The sequence below is a fragment of the Salvelinus namaycush genome, chromosome 15, assembly GCF_016432855.1.
Source record: "Salvelinus namaycush isolate Seneca chromosome 15, SaNama_1.0, whole genome shotgun sequence".
Classification (NCBI taxonomy): domain Eukaryota; kingdom Metazoa; phylum Chordata; class Actinopteri; order Salmoniformes; family Salmonidae; genus Salvelinus; species Salvelinus namaycush.
This window is the reverse complement of record NC_052321.1, coordinates 25,153,693-25,180,682: the sequence shown is the minus strand read 5'-3', so window position 1 is coordinate 25,180,682 and position 26,990 is coordinate 25,153,693. Positions and strand designations below refer to the sequence as shown.

General features: G+C 43.6%; 1 protein-coding gene across 1 annotated transcript; it reads right to left on the bottom strand.

Annotated features, from left to right (window-relative positions):
• Window positions 1–3,088: 3,088 nt before the first annotated feature.
• Window positions 3,089–6,301, bottom strand: LOC120059711 (dentin sialophosphoprotein-like; the record flags this gene model as incomplete). Its single annotated transcript, XM_039008765.1, has 3 exons — window positions 3,089–3,294; window positions 3,529–3,968; window positions 4,278–6,301. Coding segments are annotated over 3 exons (2,670 nt in total), but the record flags the coding sequence as incomplete, so codon positions are not given.
• Window positions 6,302–26,990: the final 20,689 nt, after the last annotated feature.

Sequence of the window (26,990 nt, the reverse complement as noted above, 5' to 3'; positions counted from 1 at the left end):
TGTGTGTGTGTGTGTGTGTGTGTGTGTGTGTGTGTGTGTGTGTGTGTGTGTGTGTGTGTGTGTGTGTGTGTGTGTGTGTGTGTGTGTGTGTGAGTTCATGCCTCACCTCATCCTCCTCTCCATGGACATGGCACAGATGTTCCTCCAGCGGCGGTCCAAGCTGCGGGTGGTCTGTTGGATGGAGTCGTTCTCTGTGTCGCTCCCACAGGCGTCAGCATCGTGGAGAAGAACATCACAGAGAGTCAGAACTGACGCTACGCCCTCCGTGTGCTGCTCAATGTCCCGCTGCAAATCCTGCATACAGACACAGGAAGATATAGTTAACTGTTTAGATACACCTGAGTAACACCCATTGCTTTTGAAGTAAGTCCTCAACCTCCACAACACATCTCCTGTCAGAACAATAGAATCTTTCAGAAGCTGCGGTTTGTTCTCTGGAATCTGGCGTTGCCCTGGCCAAACCTGGAGGCCTGGAGAGCACGGCAATGTAAGTGTCATTTCCAAATGCATCTGAGTGTTCCCTCACTCTCTGTAATGACCAGAATAGCCCTTTCTCAGGAGCAGCAGGAGACTGTTTTTCCTTCTCTATGAAGCACGGCTCCATTACACTGTTCCCAAAGAACATGCGTAGGAAGCGGGAAGTAGGACTATTAAGGCTAAAGTCCATTTCCACCTGCATTCTTAGCTCTCGGAAACCTACAGTAGCTTCATTACAGCACATCTCCCCCCACTGGTGTGATAGCATGTCTCCTAACAGTTCCTGCTCTCTGTAACCCGCTGGGACTCCAATACAGCATACCACATTCAAAAGTGTAAAAAAATATATTTCACTCTACATTCCTCCCCTCAGCTTTCTGACCCACAGAGAATATATAAATTAAACATATGCAGTTAATGTTAAACAGCCTGTCCTGAATGGTGGTTTGTGGTTAGTGTATGGAGTGTCTGACACCTGGCCCCTGGTACCCACCTGCTGCTCAGCCAGCTTCCTCTGGATCTCATCACTGTGGCAGACGCTGTAGACCACGGGCTTGGCCAGCTCGGCCTCGATCCGTGACAGCCACGTACGCAGGTTGCTCATGTTCTTATCCAGCTGCTGCACTGTCACCAGCGTCTCCTTTAGCTTCCTCACCCTGGGGAGTCAATCTAATCAGTTAGTCAGTCAATCAATGAATCAATAAATAAATAAATCGACCAATCAAATCAGTGAAATCAGGAAGTTTCTTCATCCTGTTAGTCATCAATGGCACAATTCTTCACCTATTTACAATCCCTCCCAAGCAATGACATTGAAACCAGATACACTGTAACCGCCTAAATAATGGAAACACTTGAGTAAACAAGGGATACAAAGTATATTAAAAGCAGGTGCTTCCACACAGGTGTGGTTCCTGAGTTAATTAAGCAATTAACATCCCATCAATCTTTAGTCATGTATAAAAATACTGGGCAGGCCACCAGATCTCAACCCAATCGACCGCTTATGGGAGATTCTGTTGCGGTGCCTGAGACAGCATTTTCTACCACCATCAACAAAACACCAAATGACGGATTTCTCATGGAAGAATGATGTCACATCCCTCCAATAGAGTTTTGACACTTGTATAATCTTGGCTTACAAAAGGGGGGCCGCCAGTTGCCCATCCCTACATTAGAGCATGACCTATATCAGCACGGTCCTCTGAATGACGTCTGCCAAAAATGTAGAGCACTACACTGCGATTCCATTTACACTCACTGGTCAATGACCTAAATCAGTGCATTCCTCTGCAGGAGGTGACACAATGCATGAAGAGCATTCCACTGTCATGTGACATGTCGACTACACAGCTTGACCACTGGCTGGACTCTTCATTATACGGTCCAGAGAGATATCCACTTACTCCCTCAGCTATGAGACACCACCAATGTAATGCAAGGTGCCCGACCGGTGCTTGTAACCTGACTAGCAAACCAGAGATCTGATGCAACACAAGAGAAAAACCAGAAACATGCTGCTATCAGGCTTGCTCATAACTGTTGTCATTCCACCCGCATAGACAAGGTACAGACTCCAATTCTACAGTGTTGTTGTGTGTCTATTTTTGGCTGAGTAATTGTGTTCATCACTGAGGCATCCAGAAAATACTGCTGCAGGCTGGGGTGGATTAAGGTTCTGTGTACCTGAGGATGATGCCTGGTAGTGGAGGAGAGACTGAATGAATAACATGCACCATACTGAGACAGACTGGAGCTACGGACAACTCTGTCTGAACATGAATGGCAAATAAACATACACTGACACCATGCAAAAATACACAATGAGCCAAGCTTGTGTTAGCCATCACGCTGAGTCTGAATGGCAAAAGCTGCGGCTGTGGCTGCTACTTGCATGCACTGACAAAGCACAGCCCATCCCCCCTCATTCTTGCTCTCCATCTCTCCCTCCCTCTCTCTCTCACTCTCACACAGACACAACACCCTTTTCCACTCCTCTTTAACCCAGCCACCTATTGAGTCCCATGCTTGCTGTGTGTAGAGGCGTGAGGGCTGGGAGATTAGGGAGAGAAAGGTACTTACGGCTGGGCTAGTGAGGAGGCTACTCCACGGCGGTTCACCCGTTAGCAAGCGCTTCCCCCCCGCTCTGCCTGCCTCATACTCTCCGCAGTCAGCCTGTCCCCTCCCCCCTCCCTCAGCCTCAGCCACGCTGGACCAGACTAGACCAGCGCCTCTCCTCAGCAATATGCACGGGCACAGGGAAATGTACTTACATATCACACACACACACACACACACACACACACACACACACACACACACACACACGCACACACACACACACACACGCACACAGTGGTAAGTAATTTATTCCTTTATAAAATAAAAAGTATCTGTTTTTGTTGCACAGACATGATACCACCGTACTGGCTCTGTAATTGGCTGTAGATGGGAGCATCTGCCAAAACAACTCATTATACACCTACATCCAGTAAGTTATGAGCTAGGCCTCCAGCTGGCAGGGCAGCAGCCATTGTTCAAGGTGTCAGTGGACTGTGGGGGTGGGCTGATGGGGGGGGGGGGGGGGGGGGGGGGGGGGGCTGGTGGGAGGTCAGTGTACCTGAGGGACAGCCCTGAGTCCTGGTACCTGCCTGGAGATTAGTCCAGCACTGAGGGGATTACAGGGCCGAGGCCTGCTACTACCACTGTTACTGTTACTACTTTTACTGTTACTGTTACTACTACTACTGTCACTGTTACTACTACTACCTTTACTGTTACTGTTACTACTTTTACTGTTACTGTTACTACTACTACCTTTACTGTTACTGTTGCTACTACTACTGTTACTGTTACTACTACTAGTACTACTACCACTGTTACTACTACTACTACTACTACTACTACTGTTACTACTGTTACTGGTACTATTACTACTACTGTTACTGTTACTACTACCACTGTAACTACTACCACTGTTACTGTTACGACTATTACTGTTACTGTCACTACTACTAATGTTAGTGTTGCTACTATTACTGTTACTGTTACTACTACTACTGTTACTGTTGCTACTATTACTGTTACTGTTACTACTACTACTGTTACTACTGTTACTGTTACTACCACTACTGTTACTGGTACTACTGTTACTGTTACTACCACTACTGTTACTGGTACTACTGTTACCACTACTACTACCACCACTGTTACTACTTCTACTGTTACTGTTACTACTACTACTACTACTGTTACTGTCACCACCACTACTACTACTACTGTTACTATTACTACTACCAATGTTACTACTATTACTGTTACTACTGTTACTACTGTTACTGTTACTGTTACTACTACTGTTACTGTTACTACTGTTACTACCACTACTGTTACTGTTACTACTGCTACTGTTGTTACTGTTACTACTACTACTGTTACTACGGTTACTGTCACTACTACTACTGCTACTGTTACTACTGTTACTACTGTTACTGTTAATGTTACTACTTTACTTTTACTACTACTGTGACTGTTACTACTACTACTGTTCATGTTACTACTACTACTGTTACTGTTACTACTACTGTTACTGTTACTACTACTGCTGTTACTGTTACTACTGTTACTGTTACTACTGTTACTGTTACTACTGTTACTGTTACTACTACTGCTGTTACTGTCACTTTTACTACTACTACTACTGTTACTGTTACTACTGTTACAACTACTACTGGTACTACTACTACTGTTACTGTTACTACTACTACTGCTACTGTTACTACCACTACTGTTATTGTCACTTACTACTACTACCTTTACTGTTACTACTACTGTTACTGTTACTACTACTACTGTTACTGTTACTACTGTTACTGTGACTACTACTGTTACTACTACTACTACTACTGTTACTGTTACTGTTACCACTACTACTACTGTTACTGTTACTACTGTTACTGTGACTACTACTGTTACTACTGCTACTACTACTACTGTTACTGTTACTACTACTGTTACTACTACTACTGTTACTGTTACTACTACTACTGTTACTGTTACTACTGTTACTGTTACTGTTACTACTACTGTTACTGTTACTACTACTACTACTGTTACCACTGTTACTGTTACTACTACGACGACCACTGTTGCTACTACTACTGTTACTACTACTACTACTGTTACTGTTACTACGACTGTTAATGTTACTACTACTGCGACTGTTACTACTGTTACTACTACTGTTACTACTACTACTGTTACTACTGTTACTGTTACTACTACTACTGTTACTACTGTTACTGTTACTACTACTACTACTACTACTGTTACTGTGACTACTACTGTTACTGTTACTACTACTGTTACTGTTACTACTACTACTGTTACTGTCACTGTTACTACTACTACTGTTACTACTGTTACTGTTACTACTACTATTGTTACTGTTACTGTTACTACTACTGTTACTACTGTTACTGTTACTACTACTACTGTTACTACTGTTACTGTTACTACTACTACTACTACTACTGTTACTGTTACTACTACTACTACTACTACTGTTACTGTTACTACTACTGTTACTGTTACTACTACTGTTACTGTTACTACTACTACTACTACTACTGTTACTGTTACTACTACTGTTACTGTTACTACTACTACTACTACTACTGTTACTGTGACTACTACTGTTACTGTTACTACTACTGTTACTGTTACTACTACTACTGTTACTGTCACTGTTACTACTACTACTGTTACTACTGTCACTGTTACTACTACTACTGTTACTACTGTTACTGTTACTACTACTACTGTTACTACTGTTACTGTTACTACTACTACTACTACTACTGTTACTGTTACTACTACTACTACTGTTACTGTTACTACTACTGTTACTGTTACTACTACTGTTACTGTTACTACTACTGTTACTGTTACTACTACTGTTACTGTTACTACTACTACTGTTACTGTTACTGTTACTACTACTACTGTTACTGTTACTACTACTACTGTTACTGTTACTACTACTGTTACTACTACTACCACTGTTGCTACTACTACTGTTACTGTTACTACTACTACTACTGTTACTGTTACTACTACTGTTACTGTTACTACTACTGTTACTACTGTTACTGTTACTACTACTGTCACTGTTACTACTGTTACTGTCACTGTTACTACTGTTACTGTTACTACTACTGTTACTACTGTTACTGCTACTACTACTGTTACTGTTACTACTGTTACTGTTACTGTTACTACTGTTACTGTTACTACTACTGTTACTACTGTTACTGCTACTACTACTGTTACTGTTACTACTGTTACTGTTTCTGTTTCTGTTACTGTTACTACTACTACTGTTACTACTACTACCACTGTTGCTACTACTACTGTTACTGTTACTACTACTACTACTGTTACTGTTACTACTACTGTTACTGTTTCTGTTTCTGTTACTATTACTACTACTAGTGTTACTACTACTACCACTGTTGCTACTACTACTGTTACTGTTACTACTACTACTACTGTTACTGTTACTACTACTACTGTTACTACTGTTACTGCTACTACTACTGTTACTGTTACTACTGTTACTACTACTGTTACTATTGTTACTGTTACTACTACTGTTACTGTTTCTGTTTCTGTTACTACTACTGTTACTGTTACTACTGTTACTACTACTACTGTTACTGTTACTACTACTACTGTTACTGTTACTACTACTGCTACTGTCACTACTACTGTTACTACTACTGTTCATGTTACTACTGCTACTGCTACTGTTATTGTTACTACTACTACTACTCATGTTACTACTACTACTACTGTTACTGTTACTACTACTGTTACTGTTACTACTACTACTGTTACTGTTTATGTTACTGTTACTACCGCTGTTACTGTTACTACTGTTACTGGTACTACTACTACTACTGTCACTGTTACTGTTACTACTGTTACTGTTACTACTACTACTACTGTCACTGTTACTGTTACTACTGTTACTGTTACTACTACTACTACTGTCACTGTTACTGTTACTACTGTTACTGTTACTACTGTTACTGTTACTACTACTACTACTGTCACTGTTACTGTTACTACTGTTACTGTTTCTGTGTCTGTTACTGTTACTGTTAATGTTACTACTACTGTTACTGTTTCTGTGTCTGTTACTGTTACTGTTAATGTTACTACTACTGTTACTGTTACTGCTACTGTTACTGTTACTGTTACCGTTACTATTACTGTTACTGTTACTACTACTGTTACTGTTACTACTGTTACTATTACTACTACTGTTACTGTTTCTGTGTCTGTTACTGTTACTGTTAATGTTACTACTACTGTTACTGTTACTGCTACTGTTACTGTTACTGTTACCGTTACTACTACTGTTACTGTTACTACTACTGTTACTGTTTCTGTTACCGTTACTATTACTGTTACTGTTACTACTACTGTTACTGTTACTACTGTTACTATTACTACTACTGTTACTGTTTCTGTTACCGTTACCGTTACTATTACTGTTACTACTACTGTTACTGTTACTACTACTGTTACTGTTACTACTGTTACTGTTACTACTGTTACTGTTACCGTTACTACTACTGTTACTGTTACTACTACTGTTACTGTTTCTGTTACTGTTACTATTACTGTTACTGTTACTACTGTTACTGTTACTACTACTGTTACTATTACTACTACTGTTGATGTTACTGTTTCTGTTACCGTTACTACTACTGTTACTGTTACTACTACTGTTACTATTACTACTACTGTTAATGTTACTGTTTCTGTTACCGTTACTATTACTGTTACTGCCACCACACTGACAGGTGGGCATCTTGGGCTGCAGTCGCCCAACTGTCAACAAGGGCAAGACCAGAGACGCAGTGCTGCCTGCCAGGAAACACTGCTTAACTCCCACCTACAGTATATATGTTATTCACCCAAGCAATTAAAGACACCATACAAAGAACAGCATAGAGCAATACCCAGCAACTCTTGAAATATCTAGTGACGCCAATTTACATAGAAAAGTCAGGGTAAGCCTTTCATCTGTCATAAGACAGATGTCTCTGTCTCGGAGGAATCCTATGCAACATTAAGTCTTACATTCACTTTGTAATGAGATAAGAGACAAATCCCTGTGGCATGTTAAGTATGTTACTGTGTAACTGTGTCTCTCCCACAAAAGTTTTGAAAAAATTCACTTCAGTTACCCACTGTCTGAGTATGTTGCATGCTGTCACCTTTATGACGGCTCATGAGTCTGTTATGCTAAGAAACTTGCTATGGTTCAATAAAATATGAGTGCTGAACAGTAATCCAATCTATGACTCAATACCTATTATTATCACCAGACTACCCCCTTCTCCACACACACACACACACACACACACACACACACACACACACACACACACACACACACACACACACACACACACACACACACACACACACCCAACCCCTGACACACACCCTCAGACAGACAACTCTATTTTGCACCCCCTTGTCTGAACTCAACCAATCACCATGGCAACTGAGCTGGCAGCCTGATGCCGAAGTTCTTTGAGATATACTGCATCGCCATGGCTACAGGAACTTCAACCATAAAGGGGAGACGAATGGCCAAAGAAGTGCTTTTTTAACAGCCGTACTCAAACACTGAATAAAACATGCTGAATCCTGTACTTACAGCAAAGAAAAACAGATATAACTCAAATCCCTGTCTCTTCAGACTTGGTAAACAAAGGAAGTCGATGTGTGAGCACTGAGCTGACTCCTGGCGTAGAGGGGGTTGTTCCAACAAAACATCTGCCTCACACACCCCTCACTCAGACAATGGTGAGGAGTGCGGGGGCCTTGGGGGCCTTGGGTAGGGGAAGCTGGGGCTACGGGCCCTATGGATGACACAATGCCTTGTGTCAGCAGACGGCAGCTGCTGGGCAGGGTGACGGAGCACCCAGTTTGTTTTGGGGGACAAAGGCGACCGGTGAGCCTGAGCCAGTGTCAGCGCATCTAATCTTCACCAAGTCAACTTTCACTAATCTTCCATATCACACTGCACTGGGTCCGCCCAGGCACAGGCTGAGGCACGGTCCTCACTCATCACCACTCTGAAATGTCCCGTCTGTAATAAGCACTCATCCAAATAGGTGACACATCATTTCAGGACCCTATGATAGGCCAACATGAACTGTCAACCTCCAAATCAAATCAGTTACAACACTTCCTGTTGTAAGCATGATAAAATGAAGGATGATTCAAATCCCCTTTATGAGGTCGATGAGCAACACATAGCAGATTTAAGACCACTCATTGCTTAATAATGCAATAGATCTACAGTGTAGGCATCATTGAAGACTTTAGGATTAGACTTTGACTGAAATTGTGAAATGCTATACACATGTATGCTATTGCAATGATGGCATGCTCTGGTCTTGGTGAGGGAAGGTTGAGGACCACCTGTACACAGGATTATAGTGCATCATGGGATGACCTGAGATGATGGGAAGTGGAGCTGACAGGACGTCCTGGCTGAACGGGCCGTGAGGAGGCTAGTTGAGGGCCCGGGGCTATCTCGTCATCTCCCTTCCCTCTTTACCTCGCCCTCTTTATCTCTCTCTCTTATTACCCTGTATCTCTCTTTCACCTCCCTCTCTCTCACTTACCTACTGATCTAAAGCCAATTGTAGCCCTCTAACTTTTCCCCCCAACACACAAAGCCAATTGTAGCCTTAGTGCTCTAGTCTATACGACACACAAATCCAATTGTAGCCTTCCCCTCTTGTTGTGGTCAAATGAAAGCCTTAGTATGGGGAAACTCCTTTGATAAAACTAGAAGGTAATTGAGTATGTTTGTACTAGAAATTAAGAGTTTATGCTCACAGAACAAACTTGATATTTTTCTCTTGAACCTAAGTAGAGTGAGCGGAGCACACACAAGAATATATAATTGTAACCGTTGGCTGACTGCCATACACACTGCCATGTACATGTCGTGAGAGGGAACTCAGTGCAGAGACATAGCAACAAGCAACAGGCTAAATGGTTTCCACATCGCGTTAAGCAGCTTGTTCAAGTGCAACAGGCAGACATTCCTCACGTTTATCTTCTTACAGAGGGTTACAGCTACAAAACAACCATGGAGACTGAGGCCCAAATCCTGTCCTCATGTGCTCTAAAACGGAATAATTTAATCCCAACTTTTACACCATGTCTCTGGAATAGTGGCGGAATATGTAGGCTAAACTAGGGGTCCACACATTCCTTTGCATAGCGCCACATGGACCAGTACTAAGTGGCAGAATGGACTAACTAGCTCATTAACAGGATAAAACATCCATGCAAGGTTGGCTTAAAGGACAGTGTGTTAGTGGGCTGGGCAGACTGCCCTGCATTCTCTGTGTTATTCCCTCCTATACCTACCCGCAATCCTAAAGACCTCAAACTTTAGGCTCCCTGTCATTCACAGAGAGAACCCTCACTCGGTCCCTTGGTCCACATGGCCATAGACAAGTCCAGAATATCACTCAAACAGAAACTCCTCCCTCTGCCTGTTGTTGCTATGCAGGCAGACTCCTGTTAGTGAGAGAAAGACAAGGCAGCTGGACACCATGTTAGAGAGAGCCAAGAACAGCCACCATATGGCCCAGCTAAATCCCTCATTCTCATGGAGGATAAGTCATCCCCCTTCCTCCCCTTTGCAGTGACTCTGTATATCTGGCCCCTGTGGCCAGAGTAAAAACATTCCACTGAAGAGCAGGTCAGCTGGCTCTCTCTGACAAGTGGGGCCTCTGAGTTTCCAATTATCCACTTGTGGGTGGGGGGTAGTGCCTGCCTGTGAACAACAGCAATGACGCCAGAATGTTAGATTGAATAACCTATTCTCTCTGGAGATCTAATGCCAGTGCACTATATGCTACCCTCAATAATGAATAGCAATTGAATGAATGCTACTAACTAACATGCAATGCAAAAAGCTTGGATGATGAGAATGACTCAAAAGTCTCTTAAAAATATTATAGCAGAGGCTTGTAAACAGGCTGCAGCAGAGAAGACTGCAGACATCATTATACCGATGATGCCCAGAGAAAACAAGGCCGCATCAGTGACCAGAGTTCGAAACACTTCACCTAATGATCGCCATCTCAGAAATAAATCTTGTTAGTGGAAAAAGAAAACACATTAAGGAGGACACAGTTTTAACCCCCTGCACACTGCAGACAACACCCTGACAAGCCTAGTGTTCATCAGACGCAAGGTGAATCGTTACAAGAAGACTACACTTGGAATAGCATCATAGTCTCATAATACACCAGTCCTCCCTGATGCATTAGATTAGAACATATTTTTTTCAATCTCATTAGTCCTATGGTGTTCTATATATCCGCCTTGATATTCCTCTCAATGGATCATGTGTTTACTGCTTTCCGAGACACGCATGTATCATCAATAATTGCATCATGCTGTATGATGACACATAAGAGGTAAGCCTGTGTAAAGGTATTTCAGCAGTTCTCTTCATTCCACTCTGTGTTGGATTGGGATGAATGTTTCTGGATTAATAATATTATCCCTGTGATGGCTCTCTGAAGCTTTCCCTGTTATAATCTCAAAGCTTGGAACATTGCAGCAGCAGCAGCTGTTCTACCCTGCCCTGTCCTCACCCAACCCTAGTGGTAGAACCAGTTCTGACAGCGGTCAGACCACGGTCTTACAATGACGCGTTGTTGTAATACATCCTCTGTGTTGTTTTGAATGACAAAGAGAAATCAATCCATTTGCAAGACTGATATACTATGTACTCGATATGCCCTAACCAAGCTAATATTGTGGTCAGAGAGTTGTAAAGGTCCAACTGTGGTCTTACCTGGTCTCTATGTGGTCAAACAGGTGCTGCCAGCGGTCATTGATGTCCTTCAGCTTGTCGTTGACCTCGGTCTCCTTGGTCTTGTTGCTAGCGGTGATGAGCTGCTCTCCAAGCAGCTTCAGGTGGGTTTTATTCTCACTGAAGAGGTTGATCTCCTCCATACAGTCCTAGGAGTCACACAGAATGGGAATGAGTATCTGAATGAGTGCACGTGTTGTGTCAAATTAATGTTTGTATGAGAGGGAGAGGGTAAGTGAGTGTGGGTCGAAAGGTTTTGTGAATGATGGTATTCTATAGGAGGACATTTCCCCCAATAGCATGTATTATGGTATCAATGTTTTAAAAAGTCCAATATGGTCCAGTCAACAAAGTGTGACATCCACCTCCCTCCAAGCGGCCCTGCTGCTGAGATTAAAACAGCTGTCGTTCCATTCACTGGCAGGGTAATTCACAGCACATTGAAAACTTTGCATCCCTCCCTCCTTCTCTCGGTCTCCTCCTTCAGAAGACAGAACATCCCCACCATTCTATCTTCTGTCTGTAGAGAGCTACTTTCTCTGTTTACTTCCCTACTTTCATACGGTGGACTTTGATCGGCTGTTGAGGGGGAGCCAATCAGTGGAGTGATAGAAACCAGTCTGGATATGTTTAAAAGTCTAACCGTTGAACTCTGGCTGTTGGTTAAATCTAATCTAAATGACAATAGATAAATTAATCACTGTTTACGTTCCACAGTGCCAGGCCGGTTTATTGTTCTAATAATCCAATTCAACTTTAAAGTTTTCATCATTTTGACCTAAACTTGATTTAGATAACTCTGACTAAGCTATACACCAAAGGGAGTGAAACTGTTCAAACTGTTTTGATTATATTTGAATCACAGAGACTCAGGACCCCCCTCGTGGGCCAAGCAGCATGGCCCCCCTACCTTCTTCAGCTTCTCCACCATCTCCTCGATGCTGATGTCGGCATTGTGTGCCACTTTGTTTTCCATCTGCGTCAGCCATTCACAAAGCTCCTTGTTTTTCTCATTAAAGATGATCCATGCATTGAGACGGTCTGCTATCTCCTGTTTGCGTAGGGAGACCTTAAAGGAAACACAGAATATGGACAATATATGCTTAATGGGCAATAATAGATGGTCAGTATACCATAGATAACTGTTATCATATCTACTATATGGTTAAATAGTGAGTTGGGTAGGCATGGATTCTGCAAGGGTTTCTCCAGACTAAATAACAGTGACAGTAAGATTGCCAAGGGAATGTCAGGGAAACCAGTTCAATTGCTTCACCAAAGTTTCCTTCAAGTTAGTAATGATGTAATGATAAATAATGATGACACAAAGATGTGGAGCATTCACACAGACAGGTATGATTTCTCTTCAACCAGGACTTGAGTAGAACTGTACTTCATTGCATGGCAAAATTAAGTCTGTTCGTACTACTCTGTGTGACACGAGAGAGAAGGATTTGTTGTGGCGCGTGAGAAACAGGTTCACACTATTAATGGCTGCCGTGATTGTGAGTACTTCACGACGATGCCACCTCACTTCACCACCCAAATAACAGGCAGGTGTAGTCCTATGCTCACAAATAAAAGAAACCAATATCATCTACACTACATGACCAAAAGTATGTGGACACCTGCTCGTTGAACATCTCATTCCAAAATCATGGGCATTAATATGGAGTTGGTCCCCCCTTAATGCTATAACAGACTCCACTCTTCTGGGAAGGCTTTCCACTAGATGCTGGAACATTGCTGCGGGGACTTGCTTCCATTCAGCCACAATAGCATTAGTGAGGTCGGGCACTGATATTGGGCGATTAGGCTTGGCTCGCAGTCGGCGTTCCAATTCATCCCAAAGGTGTTCTATGGGGTTGAGGTCAGAGCGTGAAGGCTAGTCAAGTTCTTCCATACCGATCTCGACAAACCATTTCTGTATGGACGTCGCTTTGTGCACGTGGACATTGTCATGTTGAAACAGGAAAGGGCCTTTCCCAAACCGTTGCCACAAAGAGGGAAGCACAGAATCGTCTAGAATGTCATTGTTAAGATTTCCCTTCACAGCCCCAGATCATTATTCCTCCTCCACCAAACTTTACAGTTGGCACTATGCATTGAGGTAGATAGCATTCTCCTGGCATCTGCCAAACCAAGATTAGTCTGTCGGACTGCCAGATGGTGAAGCGTGATTCATCCCTCCAGAGAATGCGTTTCCACTGCTCCAGAGTCCAATGGCGGCGAGCTTTACACCACTCTAGCCAACGCATGACATTGAACATGGTGATCTTAGGCTTCTGTGCTCGGCCATGGAAACCCATTTCATGAAGCTCCCGTCGAACAGTTCTTGTGCTGACGTTGCTTCCAGAGGCAGTTTGGAACTCGGTAGTGAGTGTTGTAACCGAGGACAGATGATTTTTACATGCTATGCGCTTTAGCACTCGGCGGTCCCATTCTGAGCTTGTGTGGCCTACCACTTCGCGGCTGAGCAGTAGTTGCTAATTTCCACTTCACAATAACAGTTGATCAGTTGATCTAGCAGGGCAGAAATGTGACGAACATCCTATGACGGTGCCACGTTGAAAGTCACTGAGCTCTTCAGTAAGGCCATTCTACTGCCAATGTTTGTCTATGGAGATTGCATGGAGGTGTGCTTGATTTTATAAACCTGTCAGAAACGGGTGTAGCTGAAATAGCCGAATCCACTAATTTGAAGGGGTGTCCACATACTTTTGTATATATAGTGTATCTTGTACTCAGGCAGAGTTGCCACAGCAGCACAGAAAGAGTTAACCCAAAGTTAGGCCAAGACAGTGAAAGGTAAGATGGACTCCATCTGCTATGAACATCATGTGCTTATTCACCATTTATCAAAAACAAATGCAAAATAAATCAGTTCTCTCTTGATCTACATTCACTTACACTAATAAAAACACCTTCCCAAAGACTTCATGTTAATTTTCCGCCACTCGCCAGACTGAGTGTGAGTCTAACAGAGTCAGTCTGATGGGTACACAACTCTGAGAGATAGACATGGTGGATGGTGTGGAGGAACATTAGGAGAGGTGTAAGCAACACCCTTCAGCTGACTGCTGCATCGTGTTCCATGTGACATATTTTGGGATGAGCACCAGGCACAGGAGTCAACACTCCCCTTGAAATCAAATCACAAATTCCATCAGTAAAGTTGTCAAAACTGTACTCATTTTGTCATTTAAGCCTGAAAACATTGAATCTGTTTTTTTTTACTCACCCGGTTGAAGTGAAAGCCTTAGAATAGCCATAGCAACGGCCCTAGCCTGACGACAGGCTGATTTCCAATACAAAGGGCCTGCTTCCTGAAGCCTAAACTAATTTCTCCATCACCATCTGGCCCCCCATTCCCACATAGCCATCTCCCCCAAACACTCAAACCTGTATGTCTCTACCCCAGAAACTAACCCCAAAGCTCAGGCTCCAGCACATATCCACCAAACTTGGTTTTCATTCTATGGTTGACCATACCATAATAAAACAATTATACAATAATATTTCAGAAAATTTGACATTTTTAAAGTTCTTGAAGTGTATCACTACCAACTGGGTTATATATTTTTTTAAATAATCAAAAGAGTAATCAAATCAGAGTCAGATGACAGCTTGTTTCCCTTGCAAAGCAACTACTGATTGGATTAAGAAATGGAGTTTCTGCATTTAGTTATCTGGACATTCATGCCAACCAACTTTTTCTATATATGTCACTACGGCAGCTGCTGTCCCAACACAAACATTCACACACAGGGACTGTTTGGCTACTGCCTTCCCACTAAACACACTCAGCCGAGTGAGTCTTGAGCCTGCAGCCAGTCTAGCCCAGAGCCCAGCCGTCTCCCCAGCCCCAGCCAGCCATGTCCCCTACCTTGAGGCAGAGTTCCTCCCATTGACAGTGGAGGTGCTCCACCTGCTCCTGGAGTAGCAGCACGTCGTCAGCAATGATGTACTGGGACAGGTCCGTCTTCATGGTGGCAAGTTCAGTCAGGCTCTCAGCCCAGTCATCCAGTGAGTTCTCAGCCTCCTGCATACCATAACACAGCACCAACAAACTGTCCCGTCAGGCCCCCTCCACTCCAGTCCACGCCACGCGCCCTCTCTCTCTCTCTCTCTGTCCTGCCCCTTCTCTCTGCTCTGCCTCTCTTTCTCTCTCTCTTTTTCTCCCCGCCCCAGGAGAGGATTAAGGGCCGCAGCAGACCAGGACAGAAGGAGGGAGGAGGGGGGAGGGGATAAACCCTTGATGGGCCATAAGAGATTGAAAAGCCAAACATGTTACTAACTTGGCTCTGCTCTTGTGTTCTGACTGATACTTTATCTGTTTTAGATGTGCTTTAGTGGGCCAACTAATGACTTCCCAGTCTAAGGACTGAAGTCTCATCAGCTTCTACTGCACAATGCACACAATAAACTTTGATAAAACAAAACAAATTACCACATGAACACCAAAAGGACTCTTTTGTTCCTAACTTTTGTCCTCCTCCATTCTGCCCTATGTATTCACACACTGGGTGAAAGGGTCGAGACATTTGGAAACAACTGTGTTCACCACTTACCTCAGTGAGTTTCTCTGTAACTTGGAGCTCATTGTCATGTTCTGGGATCGACTGCTTCAGTCCGGTCTGCGTGGTGTCCAGCTGCTGCATGCTATCGGATAGTCTGGCCTCACAGCGCTCCCAGTTCTGAGAGTAGAAAGGTAGTCATGTAAATAGATGTAGATATACTCTAGTTGAAGGAGTAGTTGAGAAGGTTAGTAGAAGTTAAGAGGAGCATTTCTGTTTTTAGCATTGAAAATCATTTTTAGTGCCTCCATTGTCAGGGTGGATGAAAATGGAATTGATGTAATCTATTGGATTTGATCAAAGCAAAGAAAGACTTGGCCAAACAGCAGACAAAAGGGGAGAGCGGGTTAAGGTTTCCAAGAACAGACACATGAGACCTCCCACAGAAGGAGGCCAGGTGTCAATTCAGGTCAGTGAAACATCAACATATCTCATGCCTCAGCCCTTCGTAGAGTATCTCTAGGTAATGCCCGAGGAACAGCAGGGTCAAAAACAAGCAGGTTTACCCAGTTGGAGAGGCTCTGGTCTCCATGTCCACCTTAGTGCTCCTGACAGCTCAGGGACCGGAGGGGTTCAAGTGCTCTAATACCCAGACAGGCTTACACTAAGCCTGCATGCTTGCCTCCTCCAGGCCTGCCTGCCTCGTCCCTGTCTGCCTCCTCCCTGCCTGTCTGCCTCCTCCCTGCCTGCCTGCCTCCTCCCTGCCTGTCTGCCTCCTCCCTGCCTGTCTGCCTCCTCCCTGCCTGTCTGCCTCCTCCCTGCCTGTCTGCCTCCTCCCTGCCTGTCTGCCTCGCTGTGGTTACTACATGATGTGTTATTTTATAGTTTTGATGTCTTCACTATTATTCTACAATGTAGAAAATAGTAAAAAATAAAGAAAAACCCTTGAATAAGTAGGTGTTCTAAAAATGTTGACCGGTAGTGTATATGGGGATCTGTTTCTAGGATCACTCACTCTGATAAGGGACAAATCACTATTACAGGCCTACTCAATGGGAAAATATTTCCTCCATGAACCACACGCTGCCATAAAGAGCCTTAAAACTACTGAGTGCTGTGGGTCAAAGAGCCTTCTCATGACTGAATGATTTATCAAGTCTGAAAGCTGACTAAGGCACTCCCTCTGACAAAAAGTTGACCAGTAATCAACTCAGTCAATCGGTCAGTATCCCACACTGCCAGAAACCCAGATCAGTGCTAGACTAAGCCAGACTCCTGGATGAGTGGATAGTTGTTATAGAGAAGATCCAGGAATGTACTGTAGGTCAGTGGGCTGATCTGTGTGTTTCAGGCCCAAAACTGCTACATGGGCATTTAAGGTGAAATGTAACCACCGTAGGGGGTTAGGGGGTCAAATATAATAAGGCATTTCTAAAAGTAGACCTCTGACTGTAGAAAATGCCTGTTTCACATCAGACATTTCAAGGCTAAGCTAAGATCTTGCATTATATTGTAAACCTGTGCCTCTGACAGAACTTTACTCAATTCTATTGATTCGAAGGTATCCTCTTTACTCTGACCTATCATTTGAATCAATCATTTTATAAACAAATACACTTAAAACATGTTATTCCACTAAAATGTGATTCACAGATAATGATCTTCCTATAGGTCAGCTGTTGAGTAGTCTCTTCCCCAAGCTGCTGTCTCCCACTGACTGAGGGGCAAGAGGAGCACCTGAATGATAGCGTTTGTTATGTCCTTTCTCTTTTCCAGCAGTCCTTGCAGGTTCTCCCAGTCCTCCTGCAGGGTAGCCAGTTCGGTCTGCAGCTGTGCCTGAGTCTGTTCGTCCCCCATGGAGAAGAGCTGACGGCCCAGCTCCAGAGTGTGGATGTAGCTGCACTGGTACCTCTGGAAAAGCAGCTCCGTGTGCTACAGGCCACAGAAGACAGAAGGAATGCACTGTCATTTATGAACCCTTGCCCTTCCCCTTGGCTGTATCAATCTCTAACCTATTACCTTCATGTCGTAGAGGGAGCTTCGGAGCTGCTGCAGGCTGCAGTGGGCTGGCCCTGTGGGGGGCAGGAGGGCCTGGGCATCTGCTACGAACCTCTGGAGCTTCCTGAGGCTGCGGCTGTAGAGGTGCCAGTGTTTGACTAGCCCCTCCACCAGGGAGCTCCTTTGAGCTGCCCTCTGAACAGCCCCCTGCCAGTGCTCCCTCAGCTGGGCCAGCTTCAGGATGAAGTCACTCCTGGGGGACAGAGAACGGTAACAGCATACAAATGAATACAACTATAAGAGTAACTCAGAAAGCTAAAATCAATGACGATGATTGATAATGATCAAAAACATGTAACTAATCACCAGCTGATGGTCAAAGGACCACGACGCCCATTAATAGAGGTGGATAAACATCAATGGTGCAACAGTTCTTACAAGGAATAACATTGATCATGTGAGCAGAGAATCTCTGTCCTGTCCTCACCTATCATCCACGTCTCCCCTCTGCAGCAGACGTAGAGAATCATTGATGACAGAGTGCAGGATCTGATGACCGATAGACATCTCTAACTGGAACCTCTGAGACACCAGAATCACAATATTACTGTCATATTCACAGGCCTAGTTAGTGTTACTGAATAGATACTGTGTGTGTGTGTGTGTGTGAGTGAGTGCGTGCGTGCATGCCTGAGTCTGTGTGTGCGTGTGTATGTGCGTATGTGTGTGATGTAAGCGTGCGAGCGTATGTGTGTTTGTCACCTGGTGTGTGCGTAGCTGCTCTCTCAGGCCGCTGTAGGTGCTGGCCAGGTCTACTGCTAGGCTGTCCTCCATCGTCTGTAGGAAGTCCATCCAGTTCTCACACTTCTCCTGAAAACTCTGTTGCCTCAGTGACTCTGTCTGCAACTCACTGACACACAAACAAGACACACTTTAAACCTGCCATACTGTTTTCTAGTGTAATAGTAGGGCTTAGCCAGGATTTAGTCTTTTATTGACTAATTTGTGGTAGACTCTGTCTGTTAGTGTCTCTCACGTTACCACGCTGACAGTAAAGCACTTCTACTGTACTGACCTGTAGGTCTCCACAGCACGGGCCGAGGCCTGAGCCCAGCTCCAGTTGAGGCTCTGTAGTCTGTGGGTGGCAGGGTCACTGAGGGTCAGCCTGTAGCTCAGCTCATTCAGTATGTCCAGGTCAGGAGAGAAACCACTCAGCTCCAGCAGACCCATCTGGAACACATGGATCCACAGTCAGTCTCTGGATATACAGTATTCAATACAGAGGTCTGACTTAGCATGAGGTCTGTTTTGTGTTGGCCTACCTTGGATATATACATTTGTGGAGGCACGGTTACACTTTTCAGTCTCCCCTCCCAGTCCTCAAGGTGTTTCTCAAGGGATGCCAAGACACTCTCAAACTCCTGGAGCTGCTCATGCTCTTCCTGCACACACATAAACACATTAATAACATGGTCAGGGATCAAGCATAAAGGCATACATAACATAATTAAACTAGAATGTAATGTCATACAAGTAGCTATAAAACAACAAGGCATATATCACCACACAGTACCTGGAGATGCCCAAGCTTATCGGCCAGTGACTGGCTCAGATGTAGGACACCACGGGTTAGCATACGGCTCTCTGATTGGATGAAGACGGCAGACGAGGGTTCCACTCGTCCACTGAGTTCCTTAGAGGCCTCTAGCACCCCCTCCAGGTCGGTCTGTAAACTGTCTGTTCTCTCCTGCAGGCTCTGGGACAGGGGCAATGGGAGAAATACAGCAGCGAGGATGACAGAGTTCACAATAACTGGATCAGGATCAGTCTGATCTATACTCTCATACGACTCATTAACTATGTGCATATTCCCTCTACCATGTAGCTTTCACAATATCCCACTTACATGGACGGCCTGTATCTGGGCTGCAACCAGCTGTGTAGTGTTGTCCTGACCAGGTGGCTGGTTCATCAGAGCTGTTACATCACCCCTCAGTGTTTGCAGACGTTGGGAGAAAGGTACAGAGAGACGGGCATAAGCCCCCCAGATCTGGAGCAGTGTCTGAGTTCTATTCAGGTGATTCTCCAGCTCACGATTCACCTTATTCCACCTTGAAAGACCAGGAAAGACCACTCAGTGTGTGTGTAAGTGCGTGTGCATGTGTATATGCGTGTTTGTGTTTATTGTAGTTTACACTGACCTGGTTCTCTCTCTATCCAGTTGCTCTGACATGAGGAAGGTGGCAGTAGGACTGATCATGTCCCTGAGGATGGAGAGAGTGTGGATCAGACCGTCCCATTCTGAGTCACACCCCTCAGTCTCCTTCCTTAGAAGCTAGATACAGGAACACATACACAACAGTGTGATCACCTGCTCATAAACTGTATTATAACAGGAACAGTGCAATGACAGGTTAAAAGACAGAGGTCATATACCCAGTTACAAATCAACAGTGGTGAACCGCCATTCAGGACCCCACCTTTTTAGCAAAACAAGTGGGAGGGTTGCCTGTTTTACATGTTATTTTGACATTAATAAATCAAATCAAATCACATTTTATTGGTCACATACACATGGTTAGCTGATGTTAATGAGAGTGTAGCGAAATGCTTGTACTTCTAGTTCCGACAGCGCAGTAATGTCTAACAAGTTATCTAAAAATCCCACAACAACTTCCTAATACATACTAATCTAAAGGGATGGAATAAGAATACGTACATATAAATATATGGATGAGCGATGCCCGAGTGGCATAGGCAAGATGCAATAGATGGTATAAAATACAGTATATACAGTTGAAGTCAGAAGTTTACATACACTTAGGTTGGCGTCATTAAAACTTGTTTTTCAACCACTCCACAAATTTCTTGTTAATAACAAACTAGAGTTTTGGCAAATCGATTAGGACATCTACTTTGTGCATGACACAAGTAATTTTTACAACAATTGTTTACAGACAGATCATTTCACTTATAATTCACTGTATCACATACATACATGAAGTTGACTGTGCCTTTAAACAGCTTAGAAAATTCCAGAAAATTATGTCATGGCTTTAGAAGCTTCTGATTGGCTGATTGACATCATTTGAGTCAATTGGAGGTGTACCTGTGGATGTATTTCAATGCCTACCTTCAAACTCAGTGCCTCTTTGCTTGACATCATGGGAAAATCTAAAGAAATCAGCCAAGACCTCAGATTTTTTTTTTTAGACCTCTACAAGTCTGGTTCATCCTTGGGAGCAATTTTCAAACGCCTGAAGATACCACGTTCATCTGTACAAACAATAGTACGGAAGTATAAACACCATGGGACCACGCAGCAGTCATACCGCTCAGGAAGGAGATGCATTCTGTCTCATGAATGTACTTTGGTGCGAAAAGTGCAAATCAATCCCAGAACAACACCCTTGTGAAGATGCTGGAAGAAACAGGTACAAAAGTATCTATATCCACAGTAAAACGAGGCCTATATCGACATAACCTGAAAGGCCGCTCAGCAAGGAAGAAGCCACTGCTCCAAAACCGCCATAAAAAAGCCAGACCACGGTTTGCAACTGCAAGATCGTGCTTTTTGGAGAAATGTCCTCTGGTCTGATGAAACAAAAATATAACGTTTTGGCCATAATGACCATTGTTATGTTTGGAGGAAAAAGGAGGAGGCTTGCAAGCCGAAGAACACCATCCCATCCGTGAAGCACGGGGGTGGCAGCATCATGTTGTGGGGGTGCTTTGCTGCAGGAGGGGACTGGTGCACTTCACAAAATAGATCGCCTCATGAGGAAGGAAAATTATGTATTGATATATTGAAGCAACATCTCAAGACATCAGTCTGGAAGTTAAAGCTTGGTAGTAAATGGGTCTTCCAAATGGACAATGACCCCAAGCATACTTCCAAAGTTGTGGCAAAATAGCTTAAGGACAACAAAGTCAAGGTATTGGAGTGGCCATCACAAAGCCCTGACCTCAATCATATAGAAAATTTGTGGGCAGAACTGAAAAAGCATGTGCGAGCAAGGAGGCATACAAACCTGACTCAGTTACACCAGCTCTGTCAGGAGGAATGGGACAAAATAGATCCAACTTATTGTGGGAAGCTTGTGGAAGGCTACCCAAAACGTTTGACCCAAGTTAAACAATTTAAAGGCAATGCTACCAAATACTAATTGAGTGTATGTAAACTTCTGACCCACTGGGAATGTGATGAAAGAAATAGAAGCTGAAATAAATCATTCTCTCTACTATTATTCTGACATTTCACATTCTTAAAATAAAGTGGTGATCCTAACTGACCTAAGACAGGGAATTTTTACTAGGATTAAATGTCAGGAATTGTGAAAAACTGAGTTTAAATGTATTTGGCTAAGGTGTATGTTCATTTCCGACTTCAACTGTACATATGAGATGAATAATGTAAGATATGTAAACATTATTAAAGTGGCATTATTTAAAATGACTAGTGATCCATTTATTAAAGTGGCCAATGATTAGAGTCTGTATGTAGGCACCAGCATCTGTATTAGTGAGGGCTGTTTAATAGTCTGATGGCCTTGAGATAGAAGCTGTACATGTCACATCAGTTTGCAAACAATGCACAAAAAAAGTATAATAATTCAGTTAATAAATCTGCATACAAACGTGGTCCCTTTTTTGCTTTCTTGAGTAAGGCAGCTCCAAAATGCAGGTGTTTCAGCCTAGATCAGTGTTTTCTGTGGTGGTGGGGCAGCTAGCGGAAAATACGGAGCATAGGGGTTGGTAATGTTCTCTAGTAGCGCCATTATTGGCTCAGTGTTCTATCACGCAGGGGGACACTACGTCACCTCCAAAACTAAGTTTAGATCTCAAAAATTCAAGCCCCTTATGTGCTGCCATAGAGTTACATTAGAAGTGCCCATCCAAGAAGGCTCAAGGTCATTTGCCACATATAAAATTATGTCAAATCACGTTATATCTACAGCAGCTTTGATTGGACTGATCTTGTCAACATCATACTTTCAAAATCTTAGCTAGCAGTCATCATCATGAATCAAGTCGACAATCTACTGTCAAATGCTTTTTAATCCTTGTCATATGAAGATAAATAATTAAGAGAAATTATAGATAAAACGTATCGGTGCTTATCGGCCATTGGACATAAAGTGGGTGTGTGGTCCCAAGTCTGGGTTAGCAGGTCTCTTTTCCAAGCTTAAAAGGATAAACGTTCAACATTGGCCATGCTGTCAATCCAGCATGACCTCTGCCGCAGTCAAAACAACTGGAAACTCAGAACTGGGAAATCTGACTGGGACAACTGGGAACTCTGGGAAAGAAATGAACTCCCACTGGGAAAAAACATTTTGAACAGTCATCCAACTCGGAATTGCAAGTAGGGAACTCGGGCCTCGTTCTAGAGCTCCAACCTGAAGATCACTGACGTTATCATGATTTGACCTTGTTTTTTCTGAGTTCACAGTTGTCTTGAAAGCACAATAAATCCAGAGAATGACAGACTTTGATTACAAAGTTTGATAACAAAATTTGCCTACGGAGGACCGCCGTGTCACCTTCCTGTTCAACTGAGCACAGCACAACAAGGTGAGTCCAAAATGTATTGTATGCTGCTGCATAAATTATGTAATATTCCAAGGAGATATGTATACTGTAGCTAAGAAAGTAATACTAAGTGTATGTTGTGTAGTAAGCTGTTAGTATGTGAGCTCCTGAGTGGAGCAGCGGTCTAAGCCACTGCATCTCAGTGCAAGAGGCGTCACTATAGTACCTGGTTTGAATACAGGCTGTATCACATCCGGCCGTGATTGGGAGTCCCATAGGGCGGCGCACAATTGGCCCAGCGTTGTCGGGGTTTGGCCTGAGTAGGCCGTCATTGCAAATAAGAATTTGTTCTTAACTGACTTGCCTAGTTAAATAAAGGATAAATACAAAATTGTCCCTTTTCCGCTCTTAATTTCGCCAATGGTTCTGAATGTAATCATTGAATATTGTAAAAGCTGTCATTGTCTGCTTATATGCCCCCTTTATTTATCCAACGGTTCTGACTTGGTGTACAGGGAGAATACCGTAAGAACAGCTCATGTTCTGAATTCTAAACAGTTATATTGACTACGTCTGTCCTAGCTTGCTCATTAATGTCTTAATCAAAATTACGGATTGCCTCTTATCCGCTCGTCATCCCCTTATGCCCTAGTTTATACATCTCAATTGTCATTAGAAATAACATTTGTTAAGCAAGTCAGCCATATTAGGTACTTTTTCTTTAGAGGCAGAAAATGAGACTGAATTAACTGTTTCGCTGCCAGACAAGGCTCCGCTGATAGCCAGGTGTAGTAGTGGTAAGGTGTTGGGACTGCTGTTGGGACTCTGCTGTTGGGACAGCTTTATGTAGGCCCTAACAGTTTGTGGGCACCGTTTGTCACCGTTATAGTGCAATTAATGTATTGTTTAGTGTTGTGCTGTGTTTGTGTAGTGACTTTGCTGGCATGCCCCACTAAGATTTACATGCTAAAATCGCCACTGCAAATCAAACTTGATGGCTATACTGTAGTACCTACCTGGAGCTTTTCATGGAGTCCTTGCAGGGCCTGGAGAGAAAGCTGAGGGAAGCAGCTGTATTCCATAGCCTGGCAGGTCTTCACTGTGCCCAGTGTTGCATCATTCAGTCCTTTCTCAAACCCAGCCCACAGCTCCAATACCTGTTTCAGTCTCTGTCGCACAGCTGGGTTCTGGAGGGGGAAACAATGAGTCAAAATAGGAGCCACTGCACCCTACAACTTGAAGGTTTTTACAACCAGTGTCCATGCAGTGAATACATGTATTTGTTAAGCAACTGCCCTCATTCCCCTGAGCTTACCTCTTGACTGAGGGCTGTACAGGCCTTAATGACATCATCTGTCTGAGTGATGAAGGCACAGGTGCAATCCTCTTTTCCTGTGTGGTGTTTCTCTTTCAACTCTTGAAGAGCTGTATAATTTAGCCAGAGTTTCTCCTCCAGACCCTGACAGACAGGTGTAGCAGTAAGAAATCACAGTAACACATACATGTTCAACTGTAGGTTCAATCCCCAATGTATTTGATTTATTTATTAAGTTTATTTGAAACAGGGACAATGTACAACAAAATATATGTCTCAGAAGTAAGATTTAGCTAATATCTCATTTCCATCTGCAGTCCCTGGGCAGGTGAACATATAAACATATACACATTATATCCTAGCAGACATCATACATCTAAAAACAGAAGTCAAGACATTACACATCAAAATCATTGAACATCATTTCAAATAAATTGCTGTTGGATCTGATAATATTGGGTTTCTAAAAAACATAAACACCTGGTAAAAACAGAATATTGCACATAGCCCTGTCATCATAGAAATAGCTAGAGGGCAAATGACTTGACACCTGTGGTACTGTACACCAGGTTCTGTTTTTCAACACACCTCACAGGTTTTTAAGCTCTTCTCCACCTCAGAGTGACTGACGGGCCTCTGGGCTGAGCCTATCCACTCTCTCTGACTGGTGAGCCAGGTGTGGTGGTGCTGCAGTCTGACCTCTCTCTCTGTGCACATCCTCAGCTCCTGTTCAACATCCTGGATCTGCAGAGGGAAAGTCAATAGATATGGGATCAAATATATTCAATAGATATGGGATCAAATCATAATCAGTCGGAATGATTGGTGCTATAAAACAGGAGGTGTCACTAAAACTGACCGATAGCTATGGGATCAAATCATCAATAGGACGGATTGATGCTCTTAAAATAGCCTAGGACTTATTACCGAAACGGCTTTAAAAATCGAAGGGGTTGAGCATCACGTTGATATTTTATATTAAAGACTATCCATAGGTTGAGGTTCTGTAAGCTATTTTCTCTTTTCCCAATTGAGTTCTCACCTGGTTGTTGAGGGTGCCCTGTAGACTGAGCCAGCGGTGGTTAAGACCGCCCAGCTCATCAGCATAATCTGGGTGTTCGTATCTCCCTCTGCTCGTCTGTAACTCCGACTGGTTGACATAGTCCACTGTGAGCTGGCGGACTGCTATCTCAGTCTTACACACCTGTAGGAGAGAGAGAGATGTCGGGAATCAAACAATTTGTTTATGCAAATATAAATACTTTTACATTACCAGGTATTGAATAAGAGAGGACAAACTGAATCTGTCAGTTGCTACCTTGAAGCTCTGAAGGACTAGGTTGAGGTCCGCGTTGGTGGAGGTGGTTTGGTGGACCCTATCCCGCTGCTCTTCTAGCCTGGCCTCAGTCTCTCCAACCCAGGCTAGCAGCTCTGTCAAGGCCCACTGTGGGGACAGCCTCTCCATCAACAACTGACAGACGGAAGAAGAGAAGGGAGAAGAGACAGTCAGCAGCATTGTAGTTCTTGACAGACTCAAACCGGTGTGTATGGCACCTACTACCATACACTGTTCAAAGGCACTTAAATATTTTGTCTTGCCCATTCACCCTCTGATTGGCACACATACACAATCCATGTCTCAATTGTCTCAAGGCTTAAAAATCATTCTTTAACCTGTCTCCTCCCCTTTATCTACATTGATTGAAATGAATTTAACAAGTGACATCAATAAGGGATAATTGCTTTCACCTGGATTCACCTGGTCAGTCTATGTCATGGAAAGAGCAGGTGTTCCTAATGTTTTGTACACTCAATGTATGACCCACTCACCTGATGCAGAGTCTGCTGGACAGCAGGTATATCAGACAGAATGCCAGCCCAGTCCTGCTCTATCTGTCTGAGCTGGGTCTGTACAGAGCAAGGCTCTGGCGCAGCAGACTGGGGCTCTGGCGCTGTCTCTGCCTTTGCCTCTCTCAGCTGCAGTAGCTGTGTTCCAGTGGTGATCACTGAGGCCTTCAGAGCCGACCTAACCTCCAGCTCTTTGGTGAAGTCCTACAAACATGACAACAGACATGGTCATATTCACCAGAGGGTCATTCACCCCAACATGTTCTCACAGGCGTTGACTTGACTGGAAAAAAAACTGTCCATATAAGATTCTGGGTTTACCATATACTGGTTAAGGTGGGAGTGAATGGGTTTCAGCTCTCGCTCCTGA